General features: G+C 40.2%; 1 protein-coding gene across 1 annotated transcript in view; it reads left to right on the top strand.

Moving 5' to 3' along the window:
• Positions 1-8,751, top strand: part of LOC308121149 (voltage-gated potassium channel KCNC1-like) — a 32,342-nt gene extending 23,591 nt beyond the window's left edge. Inside the window, 4 exon segments of the mRNA XM_080482247.1 lie at positions 3,328-4,309; positions 6,108-6,302; positions 7,391-7,519; positions 8,294-8,751. Coding sequence (XP_080338373.1) covers positions 3,328-4,309; positions 6,108-6,302; positions 7,391-7,512 — 1,299 coding nt within the window. The 3' untranslated portion in view covers positions 7,513-7,519; positions 8,294-8,751.
• The last annotated feature ends 11,400 nt before the right edge of the window (positions 8,752-20,151 follow it).

Raw genomic sequence — 20,151 nt, forward strand, 5'->3', positions numbered from 1 at the left:
AAAAAAGTTTTGGGATTCGGCCTTCGTAGTCTCTCACTTGTCTTATACGCCATCCTTTCTTTTGGACTGCTTCAACTTTTTTTTTTTTTTTTTTCCCTTTCTTCCCTCTGTGCTTCTCTACGCATGGATCCACATCGTCTGGTCTCCCTCCCACCTGTCCGCCTCCTCTTGTGTCTCCACCTGTGTAGCCTACATAGACGACGCAGCGCCGCTGTAGATTTGCCACTCTTTTGTTTTTGCAGTCTCTCAAGTCAGAAAAAAAACAAAAAAAAATCAAACCCCAAAACAAACCAGATCCGACACGTCTCACGATCCTGCAGCATTTCATTGCTTCCTACCAGCACTAATTGTTATTATATTACTTACATCATTAATGTCATCATAATCACAACAGTAGCATAAAAGGAATAAGAGCAGAACACCTCAGGGCAAAACTCTCCTTATTGCCCTGGTTTGTACATGGGAAGAGTTTCTAGTGCTCAACCAATGAGGGACCGTCATGAGCCGGTCCCGCTGGTGCCTTCCTGCTTCCCCGGGACGAGGATGTGGGTAAGGGGTGGGTGGGTGGAATTATGGGGGTAGAAGTAGGAGGATGATTGAGAAGCTCGCTGTGTGTGCCTGTGTGTGTGTTTTCATGATACAGAGGAGAGGAGCACTGCAGCAATCTGAGAAAGTAGGTCAGACACCGACGAGTGAGAAACATGGCAGAGGAGAAGAAGAGGTGGGGAACAGAGATGGAGAGGGAAAGGAGGGACGAGTGGAGGAAGAGGAGAGGGGTTAGGAAAAAAAGGCCAGAGCGAGAGGGGGCGTGGGTGAAGGAGGACGGGCAAAACAGGAGAAAACAAAAGAATTGACGATATAAAAAGAGAGACTCCGATGCTACCTCCTGCAAAATGGACCTCCGAGCCGTCAACTGACCGGACACGGACTTATTCTGACTTTCTCACTTTTTTGTTCCATCTGCTAATCTCCTCAATAAACACAGCGGCTGGGAGTATTAACTCTTCCGCTTAGTCTGCTTCTGTCCCGAAGGCACTTAGAGAGAAAATGTATAGGCTTTCATCCAATTTCCAATTCAAAGAAAAGAGGGAGAGTATCCAGCCGTCCATCTTTCTGCTGCACCGCTCAGTCCAGCTCAGGGCCACACGGGCACTTGAGCCGATCGGTCGAAGACGCTAACCAATTATCCTCAAACGCATGTCTTTGAACTGTGGGAGGAAACTAGAGGATGCAAAGGGAGAACATGCAAACTCCATACAGATAGGTGTCCTTGAGCCAGGGATGTTTTCAGAGGAGTGGGAACTTTCAAGACATAATGAGTGAAACGGGTTCCTTCCATTCGGTTTAGTTACAAGGCCTCCACCTATAAGTATGTTGCGGCCTATATTACATAAATGCATAATGTTGAAAATACACAGCGACACGCACAGTACACTGAGGGCACTCAGCTTTCTTATATATATGGGCTCCTCTCATGTATGAATTACCTTTCTCTTTTAGCTCTTCAGGCCATGTCTGTGTTTTATTATTTATTTGATAAAGCACAAAGTATACTGCATCTATAAATACACTGCGGGGCTTGTAGGAACAGACGCAATGGGGAAAGATTGTGCAGTAGCCGCTCACACACTGGTGCTATCACGCCACTGTAATTGATTCGCTGACAATTGAACGAGCTACAGTGGAATAATAAGCTTGGGTACATATAGTGAGCTTGCAGATCACACAGATGGCCAGTGTTAAGAAAATTGGCTCTGAGTAATGAAAAAGGGAAGCAAACCTGAAAAACAAACTCGCTGTGAAAACAAAGCTCTCTGCGGTGGGATACTGTTCTAACTTTATTCTTTTTCTGTCAGTCCAGGAAAGTTACCTTGAGGACAACATTTTTTGGAAGCAAACACACGCTGAAGCACAGAACGCATGCCACATGGAGGAAAAGTAATACTTAGATATTATCTTTGGAAAGGCTTTTTTAAACATTTTATAAATACATCTCAAGATCACAGTGTGTAATTTATCCTAATTTACTATACTGCTTTAACAAACTCCTGTTATACTTCAGGAACAGCAGCTATACAGATTTAACAAAGAATAGCTCCGAAACAACACATATAACCTGTATTAAAACTTAACATCTGTAACGTAATGGCAGCTAATTATATATTTTGATTGGATATTAATGTTATTTCAAATATAGCCTTAATCTAATGGATAAACGCACGACTATGCCTCCCGGTATGAAGTATTTGAACACGTTTCTCTGCTTCTAATAACAAAATGTAATTTAAACAGACAACTTAAGTAGGCTAAGTGATGTGATGACTGGGCTGAAGGGTAACGTCACTCGCAGCGCTGGCAGTGTACTCCGACTGTCAGTCAAGCGAAGGGGCAGGAAGTGCTGCTGTGAAATCGGCATTAAAAAATTATGCCAATGTTTTAAACATTGGCGCTTTTATAAATGGTGAGTAATTATGTTTACAAAAAAAAAAAAAAAACAACCCCCACCCCCCCCACTGAGATCTTCTCTTAGTTTGCAAGCCTGACATTACATCTTACCGTATGTCTGTTAATAAATGTCACTTTTTCAGGAAACGACAGTGTTGTGACATGTTAGAGAGAAAACACTGTGAGCCGTGGGAATAAAACAGGCACATCTCACTTGTTTGCTATGACATACACATGATAGTTTATTTGTTTATTTTTCCTATTCCGTCAGCTTCTCTATGCCGGTTCCATTGTATCCAGCTTCCTTCAATCTTTCAAATGTCTCTATATATCAGTCATGCTTTTCGTTTGTTTTATTTGTCTCCCTATGCTGGGTAAAACAGTTCTGCTTGTATCACGCGGCAGTGATTTTCTTGAATTTATGGAATTCAGGTGCCATTTTTTTCTTTTGTACTATAGGTGCAACAAAGGATACAATACACAGACTTTGACATCTACAGTTAATCTAGAATATATTAGATATTTAAGCTGGTTGTAATGCAAGTATAAAGTGGAAGCTTTTTATAACATTTATTGTGACTCTAATCAGAGGATGCGCTATAGTTTGTTTGTGTGCCGTTTCACAATCACTGAATACACACATGCTGAGAAATTGTGGGAGTTAGATTAAAACAACCTACTGCATCTTATGCATGCGAAATTTAGGGTCGGACCCAAACAACTTGATTTCCCTTATTGGTTTTACTTAATAAATAATGTAGCTTTTATGGATTTGCCTTTCTTTCTTTGTCTTTTAGAAAAATGCAACTTATAACAGTTTTCTCCTTCTCCTTTCCCCATTCTCCCCCGTTGTTTTTTGTTGGTCTGTTTTCTCTCTACCAGTACGTGGCGTTTGGCTCCCTATTCTTCATTCTCATCTCCATCTCCACTTTCTGCATGGAGACGCACGAGGCCTTCAACACCATCATCAACAAGACAGAGAACGTCACGGTGGGCAACATGACCCACGAGGAGATCGTATACGAGGTGGTGACTGACAGCTGGTTGACGTATGTGGAGGGCGTGTGCGTCATTTGGTTCACCATCGAAGTCTTGCTGCGAGTCACCTTCTGCCCAGACAAGTTAGAATTCTTCAAGAGTACCCTCAACATCATCGACTTTGTCGCCATCCTGCCCTTCTACCTGGAGGTCGGCCTGAGCGGTCTGTCCTCCAAAGCTGCCAAGGATGTCCTGGGGTTCCTCCGCGTTGTCCGATTTGTCCGCATCCTTCGAATCTTCAAGCTCACGCGCCACTTTGTGGGTCTCCGTGTCCTCGGTCACACCCTGCGCGCCAGCACCAACGAATTTCTCCTGCTCATCATCTTCTTGGCCCTCGGTGTCCTCATCTTCGCCACTATGATCTACTATGCTGAACGAATCGGCGCAGACCCAGACGACCCGACGGCAAGCGCCCACACCAACTTCAAGAACATCCCCATCGGATTTTGGTGGGCCGTTGTGACCATGACCACGCTGGGCTACGGAGACATGTACCCGGAGACATGGTCGGGGATGCTGGTGGGAGCGCTGTGTGCCTTGGCCGGTGTGCTAACCATTGCTATGCCTGTACCTGTCATTGTCAACAACTTCGGCATGTACTACTCTCTGGCCATGGCCAAACAAAAGCTGCCCAAAAAGAAGAACAAACATATCCCCAGAGCGCCGCAGCCAGGGTCGCCCAACTACTGCAAGCCAGACGCTCTGGCAATGGCTACCGCATCGCCTCAGAGGCTCTTGGGAAATGTCTTAGGTGGAGTTATGGGGTCTGGAGGCATAGGGGGTGACTGTCCCCTCGCTCAAGAAGAAATTATAGAGATCAACAGAGGTGAGATTTATTTATTTATTTACTTATTTATTTAATGGTGAAAGACCTGAAAAATGTGATTAATTAATGTTCCATTCAAGTATCAAAGATTTTAATTAAATACAAAACGTTTGGATACTTACCAACAATGAACTCACAGAGGTCCAGCGGAGACTTAGCGGTGCCAAAGTTTCAAGAGAAATAACTGGGAGTATTATCAAGAAGTGATCCATAGTTGAATCTTGTGCCGTCCTGCAGAAAGCCTGGCCCATCAGAATTTGTGTGTAATTTATGATCAACGAGTGAGTCCACAGTTGCCTTAAGGCACCCATCTGTCGGTGAAGAACAAACACTGTGGACGGAAAATGAACTCAATTATCTATTAAAACGGCTTAATGCATCTCAATTTGGGCTGACTTCACATATTTTCTCCCTGGCATTTGCAGTAAAATCAGGAGAAGTGGTAATTTGGCTCTTTGTTGGCTTTCCACATGCTGCTGCAGCAGGCATCACTCACATGCAACAATAATAATGCACCTTTAATGCATTAGTTCACTGGCTTAGTCATCACAAAGTGAAAAAAACCAATATTGGTTTCATTAGTGCTTTTACTACATCTTGTCTACTTGGCTTTCTTCCAGGCCTTTTGGACATGAGCTCAGTACATTCTTCCTTTTATATTTTTATCAAGAAGTTGCATCCTTCAAGCTTTTCTGCAGCATCATCATGCTGCATCGCAACACACACACACTAAGTAGCATATTTCACCGTAATGCCTCCCTCAACACGTGGGTGACTGCAGCAGCAGCAGAAGTCATTTCCAATCACTGAAGAACATTAGCCGCCACTTGACATGTTTGACAGTTTTATGAGGCGGTCATGACTTCATGGTTTACTGAAGCTTAGGCAGACTGCATATATAAACGTAGTGATTATTTCCTTCATGGTGCCGTCTTTAATAATTGAAGATAAAGCCACGTTATGAGATTGTGCACTGAATGCCACTATTGAATAAATATGATGAGGCGGCAGTAAGTTGTGAGGTGTGTTTTCAGTTTACAAATGTTTATCTTTTATTCCGCAAACGCATTCACAGTCACACCAAGGGACACTTTAGAGTCACCAATCAACCTCATATGCATGTTTTTGGACTGTGCCGCCATGCGGTTCACCTGCATATCTCACAGCAGTAACATCAGCTTCTCAGTGCTGTTAAAAAAAAAAAAACCTCACCAGAATATTGAAGAAAAGCCAGATATCGAGTCGAAGGGGCAGAAATGCTAACCCTAACCCTAACCCACGTTTTTGATGATTCTACAGACAAAATAACTACACAAATCAAGTCAGTCTAGTACAATTCCAAATATGAGTTTTTTGCTTGTGCTGTGTGAAGAAATCTAAGAGGTTAATTATGATTATTCAAGATTTCAGAAAACATAAATATGTTTGTCTTTCACTGGGTGTCACATTTACGCTAATATAGTTGATAAGGTCTTACATTTTCCAAAAGGATTTCTATTTTGGCAATAAACTACCTAAAAATAATTGACACTTTTCTCAAACTATCTATTTTGGTTGTACAGGAATTAGCTTGTAGTGGAATCAGTGACACACACGTTCACATTTATAGCTTGAGTTAACTTGCAATCCCTATTCTATTCTATTCTATTCTATTCTATTGGAATCTATCCAGAAATTGACAATATATGCTGACAAGTTACATACCTTAGCATTTAAATCTTCTTTTTGCTCTTTTTTCTATACTTTGTAACAGGCAGTAAGTCTCTGTGTTTGCTTTCATTCGTTTTGCCTCATTTAGACTCCAAGCAGAACGGGGACGCGGCCTCAGCTGCCCTGGCGAACGAGGACTGCCCCACCATCGACCAGGTGCTGAGTCCGGACGAGAGGAGCCCCATTGGTCGGGGGCCGACCCGGGAGCGCTATCAGCAGGACCGAGCCTGCTTCCTACTCAACACCAGGGAATTCCGTGCCACAGATGGGAATGTGCGGAAAGGTATGTTTCACACCGGGAACCGATATGTACACTTTTCATGTAAACAGACCCACACAGCAAGATGCCAGGCACGACGTAAACATATTTTCCCTCCAGTGTGCAGCTAACAGCAGACGACGCACGTGTAGTTTCCTGTATGACTCAAGCATTTAAGAAAGGTTGGCTGAATGGAAATGTGAAATTAACATTGAAGACCTCATTTATAGACTTAAAACTCAAAAAAACCACACACCCATCTACTGTCTCTCTCTCTCACTCTCACACACACACACACACACACACACACACACACACACACACACACACACACACACACACACACACACACACACACACACACACACACACACACACACACCTAGATCTTCTTCTCTGCTCTCTTTGTGTCCACCTCTTCACGTTCATGTTGTCTGTGTTTCCATCACCGCTTGGAATCATATTTCGCTCCTTCTGTCGGAGAAGATTTCGTGTCCATCCTCGTCTCTCCTCTTTTCTTCCTTTTCGCTCTGCCTCTGTCGTATCGTCCATCTTTTCATGGTGTGTGTGTGTGAACTTGGTTCTGTGTCCCATGACGTGTCACATTCATTCATGCTCAAAAACGATCTCTGTCTTTCTCTGTCTTCTGGACTCAGACAGTTGACCATGCATTAATTTACTTCTCGTCACTTCTGTTTCTCCCTGTCTGTTTCTCTCTCTCTCTCTCCCCCTCTCTCTCCCTCTCTCTCTCTCTCTCCTGCCTTGCATTGTCCTTTTTTTGTTTTGGCTTGTCCCCTCCCTTCCCCTTTTGATAACTTTTCCTCCCGAACCATCCACTCATTTCCCCATCCCGGCTCGTTTCCCACTCCATCTTTAACCCCCCTCCCTCCCCTCATTTCTCCCCTCCCTCCTTCTTTTCCTTTGTGCTACACCTTAATCCCCCCCTCTTTTCTTTCCTACCCCATGCACATTATCTTCATGCTCATGAAAACCTGACACCTCGATTCATTTACTATTGCAATCCAACCACCACCACTGCTGCCAACCTGCACCAAAACACTCCCTCACACTCCCTCCAAACTTTCAACACCCCCTTGTTGACAACAAACTAGAGGCAGCAGCCCTGGCACCCAGCCCAGACTCCCCTCTGACTGAGGATTGGTATAAGATGGAAGGGTCTCTGTTACAGCAGGACCTCAATGCAAACTCCACCTCCTCCTGGATCAAACCGTAGCCCAGAGGTAACACTGACCAAAGTTAAAAGCACAATCAAGAGCCCTACTGCAGTCTAGTTTTGACTGAAAAAAAAAAAACACATCACGATTTTGCTCTCCGAGATAGCATGTTTTGCAATTGGAGCGCCCGCTCACTTCACCACAGCCATACAGTATGGACACAGTCCAATCACAAGTACACCAATATGTCCACAGTGCTGTGTCCACATGTTCAATGGAGTTTGAAGTGTCACCTGTAAGTAGACTTACCCGTGCCTCAAAGTGTGTCTGTTTTAATGTGACATTAAGCTGCAAGCTAAGGTTAGGTAGCACAGAAACATGAATGACTGGCTAATGGCACTTTAGGATTCAAGATCTAATTTGTAAAATATTTCATCCAATGGAAGCTAACTTCAGCCCAATAATTTACATGCATAGAAACTTGCTTTATCATGATTTTTTGTTAACTCAGGAACAGTCTCAATGAACAATGTAAAATATGTAAAAAAAAAAAAAAGAAATGGGATTGTTGTGTTATATGCACATAGGCACAAATGTGTGTGCTTGTGTGTGTCTGTGTGTGCGTGCATGTGTGTGTCTGTGTGTAAAAAAAAGAAAAAGAAAAAAGAAACCTGCATACAGTCCACATGCACAAATACATCCAGCAGCTCAAGTGATAATAATCCTGTTGTTGTGTCCTGTGTCAATGACTAATAAAAACATACAGTGAAGATGAATGACGGGGAACGGCGGGTCACGTTGTCTGATGTGCCTCTGTGTTGTTGTTGTCTTTCTCTTCAGGTTGTGTCATATCACGCGTGTGTATGTGGGCTTTTTCATTCTTACATGTTATACACTGTGTCCCTGTCCTCTCAATGCCGTCTGAGTGTTGTGTTTGTGTTGTCGTGTGTGGCTTAATTTTTGCTTTTCCCTTCTAGTGTGTTTTATTCATGTCGTTCCGTAACCCCAAAGACCTCCACCTTGGCAAGGAAAAGTACACACTGCGATCAAAAAAATGTGTGGGTACATTCTGAGAATAGTGAGTCGTTCACAGTTAAAAGATTTGCACACGTGCATGTACATAAGCTGCATTTAATGCAAAACAAAATTATAAAATCCATTGGCCATGTCACAGATGTGACCGTGTGCAGTGTTGTATGTCATATTTCCAAGGCCCAAGGTTACTGGGGTCAGTGGAGCCCTCGTTTTGAGGGATAGTACCTCTTGAAACATCGCACGCTGAAAACTAGCAAACATTGAAAAAAAAGGAAAACCAATCAGCAGCGATTTTACAACGCTGACTCACAAAACATCATGCTAGGAGCGCGCAATGGATCTGAAATACTATTCCCTAGACGGTGTGACTGTGCTTTCTGTGCCTAGTGTAGTTCAAAGTTCAGGCCCTTTCTTGTATTTCTACTGTGGAGACCTGGATAGAAATTAGAAATGAATATATACGCTGCACTCGGTGACTGAAACACTTACTGAGCAGGCAGACAAACAAATGCGATGACAGATTTGACTGAAAAGTGGCTTCATGCTGTCTCAGGTAAGCGAGCCTTGAGCCGTCCAAGCCTTTCACTTAGAAGTTGCTGACATTACTGTAGTTTTAAATGGTTATAATGTGAAAACGGCAGTTTAAGTGCCGCAAAAAATCCCTCTTTAAAGCAAATCAGGAGTGCTTTAGTCAGTAAGATTCCACTTAGGCTGACTTATTAGAAGTTTGTTCTCTGGCATTTGTGCATTTGGTCATGCCTCTTTAGTGGTCCTTGATGCTATAGTTACTTTGCATTATTACGTGCACTGTAGAAACTAATTGTACTTGGTGCTTACAGTAAATACCAGAGGAAATTGATCTTTGCCTTGCTGTCTCTGAAACATGATTCCTAAGCATTTGATAACAAGGTCATGTGTATCAGGCTTTGTGACGGACAAATGGCCCATCCACATCGGGAATAGAACCTGTGAGAACAATAGCATGCAGTTATTTCGAACACTTACAGAAAAAAAAAGCACCAACTTTCTAGGACGTCAGTAATAAAAACTGAAAAATAAAAGACAAAAAAAGACAGTGTTAATAATTTTTAATATTTGCTCCCATTCGTGTTTTAAAGAGGGATTCTCATGCTGTCTAAAACCATTCTTGTGTGCTTCATTTGTGATTTACTTTATTGATATATATTTATATATTTATATGCATAAGATGTGTGTTTTTCTTTTTTCAACTTGTTGTTCTTTGCTTTTCTGTTTCTTTCTTTTTGATTGTTGGCCATTTAACTTCCTAATGCACCCGGTGCTACATGCATGGCTCACTAAAGGTCAAACGGTCAATCACTTCTTTGATTGCTCACTTCAGATCACTCCTTCAGACCTGTTCAAGGACCCCTGTCATGTTGGGTTTTGTCTCTCTCTCTCTTTCCCTCTCTCACTTTGTGTATGACTTGTGCTTTTTTAATGTCTTGTGTTTCTCACTTGGTGTGTACATCTGTCATTTACTTTTTATTGTGGAGTATTTTGCAGCAGTTTTTTTTCAATTTCAGTTTTTCTGTGTGTGTGTTGTAGCCTGAATGCATTATTGCTTTAATGTGCATAGGATTAAGTTGTACTTATTTTGAATTATGTCTATTCTTTGCTGTTGTCGGTGGCCATGGTTTGTTATCACTTCTCTTTGTGTTTCTTTGTGAACACTTGTGTTTTTTTCTGTGGTGGCGCTTTGACTTTCTCTTTGTTCTTCCTGTGTTTTCCTTTCAGTTCAACCATCACAATCTGTCCTCTATGAATTAGAAAGACAAAAAGTAGGGAGAAAATAGTAAAAGTGGTGCAACTCTCACAGGTTAAGGACATTTTCAGGGATTAAAAAAAGACATATTCAGCTATATCCATAACATTATTTACATTTACCTTGATTCTTGCTGGAAGGATAAATGTTGTAGTGTCAGCTGCTGAAGTTTAAAGATTCCCTCCCAACTAGTAGGGAGTTGTAGTACTTTAATCAGGATGCTGATTAGGAGAAACTATTAGTTCAAATACCTTTAAAGCCCTAAATGCTTTGCAATCTTGCTGACCACAGCAGGATATTTATTGTATCTGCCATCACATCTTTTATTGCAGCAGGGTAAAACCAGGTTTACCTTTTAAAGTCGTCTTGTGTAAAGTAAGTTGTGTGAAGCGTCTTCCATGTGGTAACACTTGTCAGTCCTCTTTGTCGGCGTTTAGGCTCATGCTGTAACGTGAAACTTGTCCCACATTGTCATGCATGTACTATACTGTGTGTGTGTGTGTGTGTGTGTGTGTGTGTGTGTGTGTGTGTGTGTGTGTGTGTGTGTGTGTATACACAGATGTGCGTGCGTGTGTGTGTCTTTCTGTCTCGTCTCATCATATCACTGCAAATATGTCGAAGCCGGATTTTTACCTTACAGAAGAAATGTAATACATACACAGTTAAGTATAAAAGATTAATGTTTGCAGTCAAGCTTTTACCAATATGAACTGATACGCTAACTAGAGGCTGCAGGATCATATAGTTTTCCCAAAAGACATCATAGCTACTGTATGCACCCATTGTGGACTCAGTAATGTTTAAGAAGAGATCAATACATCTAATTATGTGTAACGGGAGATCACACCACCTTTAACAGGCGATTGATCCCATGTAAGAATGATACAGTATGTGGCTCCTCCAAGAATAGAATCCGAACAGTCAGCAAATCCTGCGTATCCATGTCAAGCACATGCCTTTGAAATGATAGGACGCATATAAAACACGACCTGGAGGAGGTTAAGTAGCATTGTCACTCACATGCAGCTCACACACAAATCTTTTAGATTACTATTTTAAGTTGATCTGCTTCATTTGAGAAGATTTTTTACTGGGTAAACAGTCTGGTCACAATATTTGCAGCGCTTTGTCTGCTCCTCTGTGTCTTCCCTCTACATAAGCCTCCCCCCTCTGTGATTAACACTCATTCTCCATCCCATCCCCAGGCCGCCACTGCAGTGCAAGTGTAACTAAAGTCTGACTCTAGGTAGGTACGTACTCTCTCCATAGTGTAAATTAAGTGTGACTTTGGGCAGGAATTATGTCATCACTGAATACAGTGACAGCCAGACTCACCATGTCCCCTGACGGGGACTCCCAGAGCTCTAAATGTTGTGGTAAATTCAGTAGATGGCAGCGGAGAGGAGAGCAGACTGTGACGGACTGCAGTGGCTGAGACACGGTTACCTCGATGAGCATTTCTATTGTCATTTCTCAATATGTCATGAGTTTTCAAACTGAAGCACACGGATGCTATCACCCAAATCACCACAACTCATGACTCTCCATCAGTTTCACCTTTCATCCTATAAACACATCAAATACTTTTTTGCTATCTGCATATTTGGGCGTCTCTTATATTTTATTTGGCAAGTGTTACAAATCATTTAATGACCAAGCAGATTTTCAATTGCATGGAGGGCAAAATTTGACCATCTTTAATTTTAGTGGTTTATTTGCAGAGGATGAAAGTTGCAATGACATTTTTGGGAATTGCTGTAAAGAGGAGCAGTCAAAAACACACTTCATTACTCCGTTACCGCAGATCAGAGCCAAAGAATCTAATTAAAGATGTAATTTGAATTCAACTCAATTCAATTCAATTCAACTTTATTTATATAGAACCACCTACAACACAGTCATTTCTAGGTTCCTTTAACAGAGATAAGCCCAACAAATCAACTAAATAAATAAATAAATGAATAATGAATAAAAGCAACAAAAATTTACTTTTTGTTCCCTAAACAAGATTTTAAGTGATATTTTCCACTATCGAATTATTATACGAATAGAATATTTTCTTATGATTCAGCTGACAGTACAGGTCTATGGAATAATATCGCCTCACTTTATGAGACGTGTTCAGGGGTCTGCAACCTGCTGCTCGTTCAGCATTCTTGTGGCTTTTTGCCGATTTCACAGTATTGCATCTGAATAAACAGTTATTCTTGTTGGGATTTTATTTGTGTTGCGTCAAACATTACAAACACTGGACACCTATTAAGCAAATAAGAAGTGAAAGTGATAAGCTGGGAAAGGTGAAGGGTGGTTGGATTGGACTGCTGATTGGTTAATGAGGAACACCTGAGTGATTGGCTTGATGCACAGCAGCGCCTTTAAGGGGGGACGCCTTTAAGGAGGGACGTCCTTAACCTGTGAGGGACGTTCCACCCTCAGTGCTGGTTTGACAGTGCAAGTGTGAGACGCTGCCACAGCCAAAGGGTTTTTTGAAAGTTGTTGCTTTAAAAAAAAAAAGTTGCCATGTGCAACCTAAAGACATCACTGAGGGAAGAGAGCCAGCCGGGTTTCCACCATCCTTGTATAAAAGTTCTGGAATAAGACAAATGGTTTCCATATTTCAGCTGGATCCACTGAACTCTGCACAATCAGTCCTTTCAAATTGGGAGACGGATGCACAGGAGCCATAGACTTGATAATAACCCTGAAATAAGAAAATATTGAACAAGCTTGATGGTTCAGATCCCGTTGTGTCACAAACATAGTGCCTTTTATTTCTGAATGTCTTAAAATAGCCTACATTCTTAATTGAATAAATATGTTGTTTTACCCCTAAAGTATCAAATCTTATGTCAAAGGATGTGACTTAGACCATTTTATTAAGGATAAATCATGAGACAATGTTGTTGTTTTTTTTTTTCAAATATTGAATATTCTATATTTAGTTCAGTTGACTTCGGTCATTGGTTGAGAAGCTGAGCTCTATGTATAGACAAAATAAAACTCAATCTCCAAGGAAAAGAAAGAGTTTTATTCAATGTGGACTCACAGATTAAACCTTTTTGTTTCCTCTTTGTAGTTTTAGCCTGTACATTATGTTTTAAAAAAGAGACATTATTAATTTGTGCCTTCTTTTTAATCCCATAAGAACAAACGTCAGATAGTTTTTTGTTTAATAGATAAAAAAAAAAAAGAAATAGACGAAGAAGCTTGCTCGCCTTTATTTTTTGCTCTTCGTTTAGGAGTCAGGGCGTTTAGATAAAAAAGCTAATAAACTGTGTTTATTAGCTGTGTCATCTTCAGTCCGAGGGTTAAATGTGTTGAGACACATTTCCTCTTTAGAAGGTAAAGGTTGCAGACTCCTGTCCCAACATTGTAAATTAGCTTCTACTGCTTATCCAATCAATTCTTTAATGTGATATTCATAGCTGGAGCAAGACATTAAAACCTTTCCTAAAATCATTTACTGTGCAAACTGTTGAATTAAACTGGCTTCAATCACATGGAAGTGAATCAAACTCAGCTGAGCTACAATTTAAGATATCAGTACTTCTTAATGTGGGAATGTCTGTAATGAGCTTGATTAATTAAAGGTTTCATTGCTCAGCATTAAAAAAAAAAAAACCTCGGGTGAATACAGATAAAGTGAAACAGCGGCAGTCTGACACATATCATTAATCCAAAGACCACAGAAGTTGTGTCGCATCAAAACATGAGCTGAAGTCCTGCAAAAATAAAAAAAACGAATTACTGGATTTAATCATGGCACAAACATCCAACCAAACGTAATATTGCTGTTTCACTCCAGTAGCAGCAAGTGAAATGTTCATCAGAGAAATAATCGATTTATGCTCTATACAGTGATAATACTAATCTACCAAAAAAAAAGGAAGAATGTGTATTAACAACATAAATATCATGGTTGGAAATGTGATGCATAACAACTGTCTTGATATATTTGGGTGATCTGGAAAAAACGACTTTTATTGACATGAGAATGAAGCAGCACCACAGATCCACCTTTTCAGAAATCAGTATTTTTTTTTAATTTTTAATGTGACCCGAAGGCTCAGAGGCCCAGAGAAAATGCATCATCAATATTTTACCGAGTTGCCATCAGACGAACGTGCGTCGGAATGAAAAAAAAAAAAAAAGGGCTTTTACTTATGGGTGAGTCAAACGATGCGTTATCTCCAGAGGTTGAGTGGACCTCTGCAATACTTCTTTTTCTTTTGTGCAGGAAGGCACAGAGAGTGTCACATTGAACCAATGGGTGTTTCTTTTTTTTTCCTTTTCATTTTGGTGTCTCACTGTGGCCTTGTTATGGTTGGGGTTTGACAATCGCGTGCGACTCAGAGATCAATGAGGTGCCCACAAACGGCACGGCAAACTGCGCAAGAGAAAAAGCATTGCAAGTGTGAGACTCCAGCCATTACAAGTCAGTTCGCCATTGTTAGAGCGAACACGCGCTACACCTAACAATGGCGACTTCACTCCACCCGATGCAACAAACACTCCTGTCAGCACACCTTCACTGTGGCTGCTTCCTACCGGGAGAACGCAACATCTGCATGCTGTGCTACACACCGAAGCGTACAGCGGGAAAGGACACGCAGTGTGCAGCGTCTGACATGAATTGGTTATCGCACTGCAAGCAGTGCACGAATCCTGCGTTACGTTTCAAAGTCACTTGCGCAGCTGGAGTTTTGTCTCGTTCTCAGCAGGTGTCACTTCCCACTGTAAACATATTATGAACTGACTTCATGACAGGATGTGATTACTGGGGGGGGGGGGTTAAATGTGTCGGAGAGGAAGTTTGTTTGTGTTGGCCATTTGAAGTTTACAGGAACCAAACACAAGAAAGTATAGTGCTAATGCTGTTAATAATGCTTAATGGCCGTCAATTCATCGCTACATATCCTGGAATGTAGGTTCATTCCAGGTAAAACTTCACGTGGTCAACTCACTCTTAACATTGATCTGTGGCTTTGTTTAATACTGAGTTCTTTTGGCCTAAAAGTTGTCTAAAACACCTCAACATTGAACAAGACCATTCAGAAGATTAAAATGTTGGCTGATTTATACAACAGGCCTTCTGCTGGTTTGACATATCTTTAATACCGAATGATAATTAGCTTTTATGTATTTTGGGGAGGGGAACAAAATGACATATCATAACTCGCATTTTCTTGTTTTGTCTTGTCCTGTGTGTCTTGTCTCTGTCTGTTCTCGTCTGTCCTTTGAATGTCTTCATGAATTGAAAACATGTTAACTTTTTTTTTTATCTTTGAATTGATTCTCTTCATGTCGCCATTACTTTTCCGTTGGATTTCTTACCATATCATCTTGAACTTCATTGTTATGTTTCCATACGACGTCACAAAACCGCCTGAATAAAAAAAAAATCCCCCCAAAAAATGTTCTTATGCCAACTGCCAAACATCCAATCAAAACAATAACGCTTAAAATAATCCGAATGATCTTCTCATAGCAACAGGCTACGAGAAATCTCGCAGTCTCAATAACATATCGGGAATGGCCGGGTCGTCGCTGCGGCTCGCTCCCATCACTAGCCCACCCTTTGAGACCTATGAGCCCCCGGGTCCGCTGCGCCGCTGTCGTTCCCCTATCCCCTCCATTTTGTAGCAGAAGCGAAGCTCACGATTGGATGGCGAGTGGTGGACTGATCATGGGGAAGCCTCTACCGTGCAGATACAAAAGCAATAACACAAAAAAAAAAAGAACTTGAATGTATAGAGAACGACCTCCTGTCTTGTGAATCCAACGGCTTGTGGTGCATGCGTCAGGTTAGCAGATGGCTGGAATATAACACTTTAGCTTTAAGGATACACTGCTGTTTAAGTTGTTAGAATAAATTAAGAGGAAAACTTGGGTTAGGAAAGGTTAAATAAAATATGATAAAATCCCATGCACCATTTTTTTGTGTGCGTGTAATCTGGACCAAATAAAAAGAAGCTCACCTCACTGTCCAGAGAAATAACTAAGAAATGGAAATAAAAAAAATAAAAAAACGTTTTACTTAATTTAGCTAAAGACAGTCCTTCGTTTAGAGATTAGTCTGTTGTTAAACAGTTTTCTACTTTGTATTTTTTGTGGATATCAATGGACGTGCTAATTTTAGTAGTCTTCTCAAAGAAATAGACGTGATCTCTGTGAGTTTTAATGTCTCATCGTCACGGCATCATGAGATTTTGTAGCACAACACTTTGCAAAGTTACAAATCAAAATATGAATTAATAGGATTAAGGTATAATTCTTTTCTCTTCAGATCCTGTATACGTATTTGTAGCTTGAGAGAGTAAAAGGAAAAAGAGCTGCTTAGCCATTTTTTGCAGCTGTTTGCACATTCCCAATCCAAATCACTATTTGATCATATTTTTTTAATGCTATTGCAGCATAATAATAATAATAATAATAATAATAATAATCATTATAACTTAAAGCAATGCTGTTTTTATTTCAGCAAAAGCCTCAAATCTTTAAAAAAAAAAAAAACATTTTCTTTTCCTTTCCAGTGTTTTATGGGCTCTGGTTTCCTAGATTAACTGTTTAAACGCTCAGTTTGAAGAGACGAGCTGGAAAAAGAAGTGAAAAATGCAGGACGAGATCAGACTAAGGCTACTTTCACACTGTAGGGGTTTTTTTTTGTTCACAGAGATAAATCTGGATGGTACAATCAGTGCAATAGGAGAAGATGATTACACTTTCAACTATGGCCGCTGTAGATCTGTGTAGTTTCAACAGATCGTCTCTTCCAGATTAACGATGGCTGCCTCACTTCAATAATGTAGAAGTCGGATGAAATAATTGTTCAGACAGTGATCAACTTGGAAAACATCTGATATGTATCCGATTTAGGACCACACATGTAATCTGATTAGTGAAAAACTGAAAATTTTTGATTTCAGTCACGTATGTGCAAAACAATTTGTCAGATTTGTTTCTTTCAGTGTGAACATAGGTCACATGATTAAGAAAAAGCTGCGCTCCTGCCACAAACTTAAACATTCAAAGTAGCTACTAAACATCACAGTCTCAATATTCTTAGAGAACTTTGAGACTTGCTTTGCGTTGGTTTGCATTAGTTGGTTAGCGTTTATTGCAAGCAACAATAAATAGCTCGATACCGACGCGTCACACTGACAAAATACACGTGCTGATTAATCATTCATGAAGACAAAAGAAGCATTTGGTGTGTTTTTTACTATTAAACGTATGTTCTTGATGATCAGCTGGAGACTACTGCCTGGCGTCAACTGCCTGAATCTCGTCCTGCTCATGAACTCTTTAGTAAAGGAGCACAATTTACTTTTCACATTTTTAGTTTTGTGAAAGTAAATGTTGACTGGATGGACATTTATAGACGTCCTAATCATGACGGTCATGTAAATGAAATATTGTATGTAATTTTGCAATTCCTAAACAAAAACAAATCCTATGTATTTAGAAAGCTACTAAAAATCTAACACCTTGAGACAAAGTACAACAAAAATGTACAAAATCAATTATGGAACGATGCATATATTAATGAAAGTAAGATAAATATGAGCACTTTACTAACAGTATAAATTACTAACATTTAAAACTTGCATGTTGGCATAAGATGCACAGTATATTACAGAAGGTTATTGCTGAAAACAAATGACATTTTCCATCAAATGCACCTGTTTCACTTTTTCTTCATTGTTTGTATTTCTTAGTAAATATTTTTCCATTTTTAAGTTATTTTAAATGTTTTCTTTTCTAGAGATGCAGTTTTAGATGACAAGATCAATGTGCTGGTTCATCTTTAAAAACTGTTCTGTCTTGGTATTTCCCAGTTAATTAAAATAAAGACCCTCTTTTAGGTAAGTTATGGTTTTTACTTCTGTACCTGAGGTTACTTTGTCATCCTTGGATGTAAAACAAAAGCTGTTATACTGAAAGTTGAGCAAAAAAAAAAAAAAGCTTAAATGTCCCATTATCATATGCAATAAACATGAAGTATTACTTTTATGCTGGAAAAGATGCTGTGCACATGCATATGTAAATATTCAGATCTATTTTTTTTAAAAATGCACAGACTTAGCAGGCAGTCTATTGTTGTCTTTGATTTGGTAGTTTCAAGTTTAAATGTATGAACAACCTACAATGACTCAAGTTTATTAGGCTTTGTGATGTGAAGCTCTTATTTTGTTATTTCTTTCTCACTTGTAATGTGTATTTTATTGTAGGGAATGCATTTTCTGTACCATTGAAGAAGATGTCTGTCAAATAATTAGTATGTTGTGAAATGTCCTTTAAGAGACACTCTGTAAAATTTAGGTCCTGCCACATTTGCACATTAGACGGCGATGTTGAGTCACTTTAGCGACAGCGATTTCTTTTTTTGATCTGTAGTTACAGTAGTCGAGTGGAAACCGTACAAGCGTCAATGATTTGGGGGTTGAACCAACATCCCCAAACTGACGCTTTGACATTAGTTTAATTGTCTGAATTTGTCTTTTTTTTTACCCCAAACATGTTAACATTTTCAACCCGATGAGTGCATAGAGCTTGTTGTTTTGTTACGTTAACTATTTTTTCAACATCTTCTACAAGCGACTCAATACACCATCTTGTGGCGCAAACCTTTATTGCATGACTAAACGTGTTGGTGAAAGTTGAAGAACTTTCTCACTTTGGTCGGTAAACCATCACAAAAATTGCCGTGAGCGTTGTTTTGTCTCATTCGGTTTAGTAAAGTTTAGTAAACTTTCATTGAATCCAAATATTGCATATTGTTACTATAAAATCCTACATTTACAAAAATATCCATAGATCAAAATCAAAGGAAGAAAACAAAGTGCTGCATAGTTGTTTATTGTCAGGTCCTGATAGTCCTAATCTCACAATCTTAGGCCCTGATTGTCATTTTATGTGAAAAATCGACGTGCTTCCAGACTCCCTAAGAGACTTAGATTTGCAGTATTAAGATGAAAGCTGTGCCACCACTTGACTGTTTGCTCCAATCTGTTGTTGACTGGAGCGTCTGGTTGAGGATGGATCCTGCTATTCAGTCACTGTGAGAAGTAATGCTTGCCTGGCTTCATCTGATAGAGTTTCAAAGCCCTTCACACGTTTTAAAGTCGCCTGTCGTCGTACTCTGGCTCAGTGTTGTAAAAAAAAAAAAAAAAAAATCTAAATGTCTGAAAATATTTGAAACAGCTTTCTGTGATTGGTTTCTCTTGTGAATTCCGGCATTTTGCCTGCCTCTTGATGTACAGCGTCAAACTGAGCTTGTATAGTTTAAAATCTGCGTTGAGAGCTGCGCATCATTGGTGTCAAACCAACCAATCAGAAGGGCACAATTCAGCTTGTGGGACGACTTTTCAAATTGTAAAAAAGATATAAGGAAAGCAATAACTATAATATCTCATTAAAAGCATCTGTTGTTGCATTGTTTCAGTAACAGTAGAGCTCATAACAATGGCAGCCTGTCTGAAGTGGTACACCTACTGTAAGATTAGTTTATTATTGAAGATGGAAGTAAAGCAACTCTGAGACGCAGCACTAAATTTTAAGATGGCAGAAATGCAACGAATCAGGGATGCGCCAGTGAAACTGAGGCCCTGTTTACATGACAACGAATTCAAGTGTATCCGCAAAACTTTCTTCACTTTTGGGGGGTCCGTTTACAGGACACCAGTTTGCTGATGCACTGTATCAGCAAAGTTTTGAATCCGGCTCCCAAGGTGGAAAGATTCTTTCACGACGCAAATCCTTCCTGTGGAGGCTGATGGAGGCTACAGAGCCTGTTACTGCGCATGCTCATCTCTCCCCCGCCCTCCTGCTCATTCAGTTGTAAACAAACATGGCGGCGGCGTAGTGGTACGACCCGCGG

Source organism: Lipophrys pholis (genome assembly GCF_963383615.2).
Source record: "Lipophrys pholis genome assembly, chromosome: 1".
NCBI lineage: Eukaryota > Metazoa > Chordata > Actinopteri > Blenniiformes > Blenniidae > Lipophrys > Lipophrys pholis.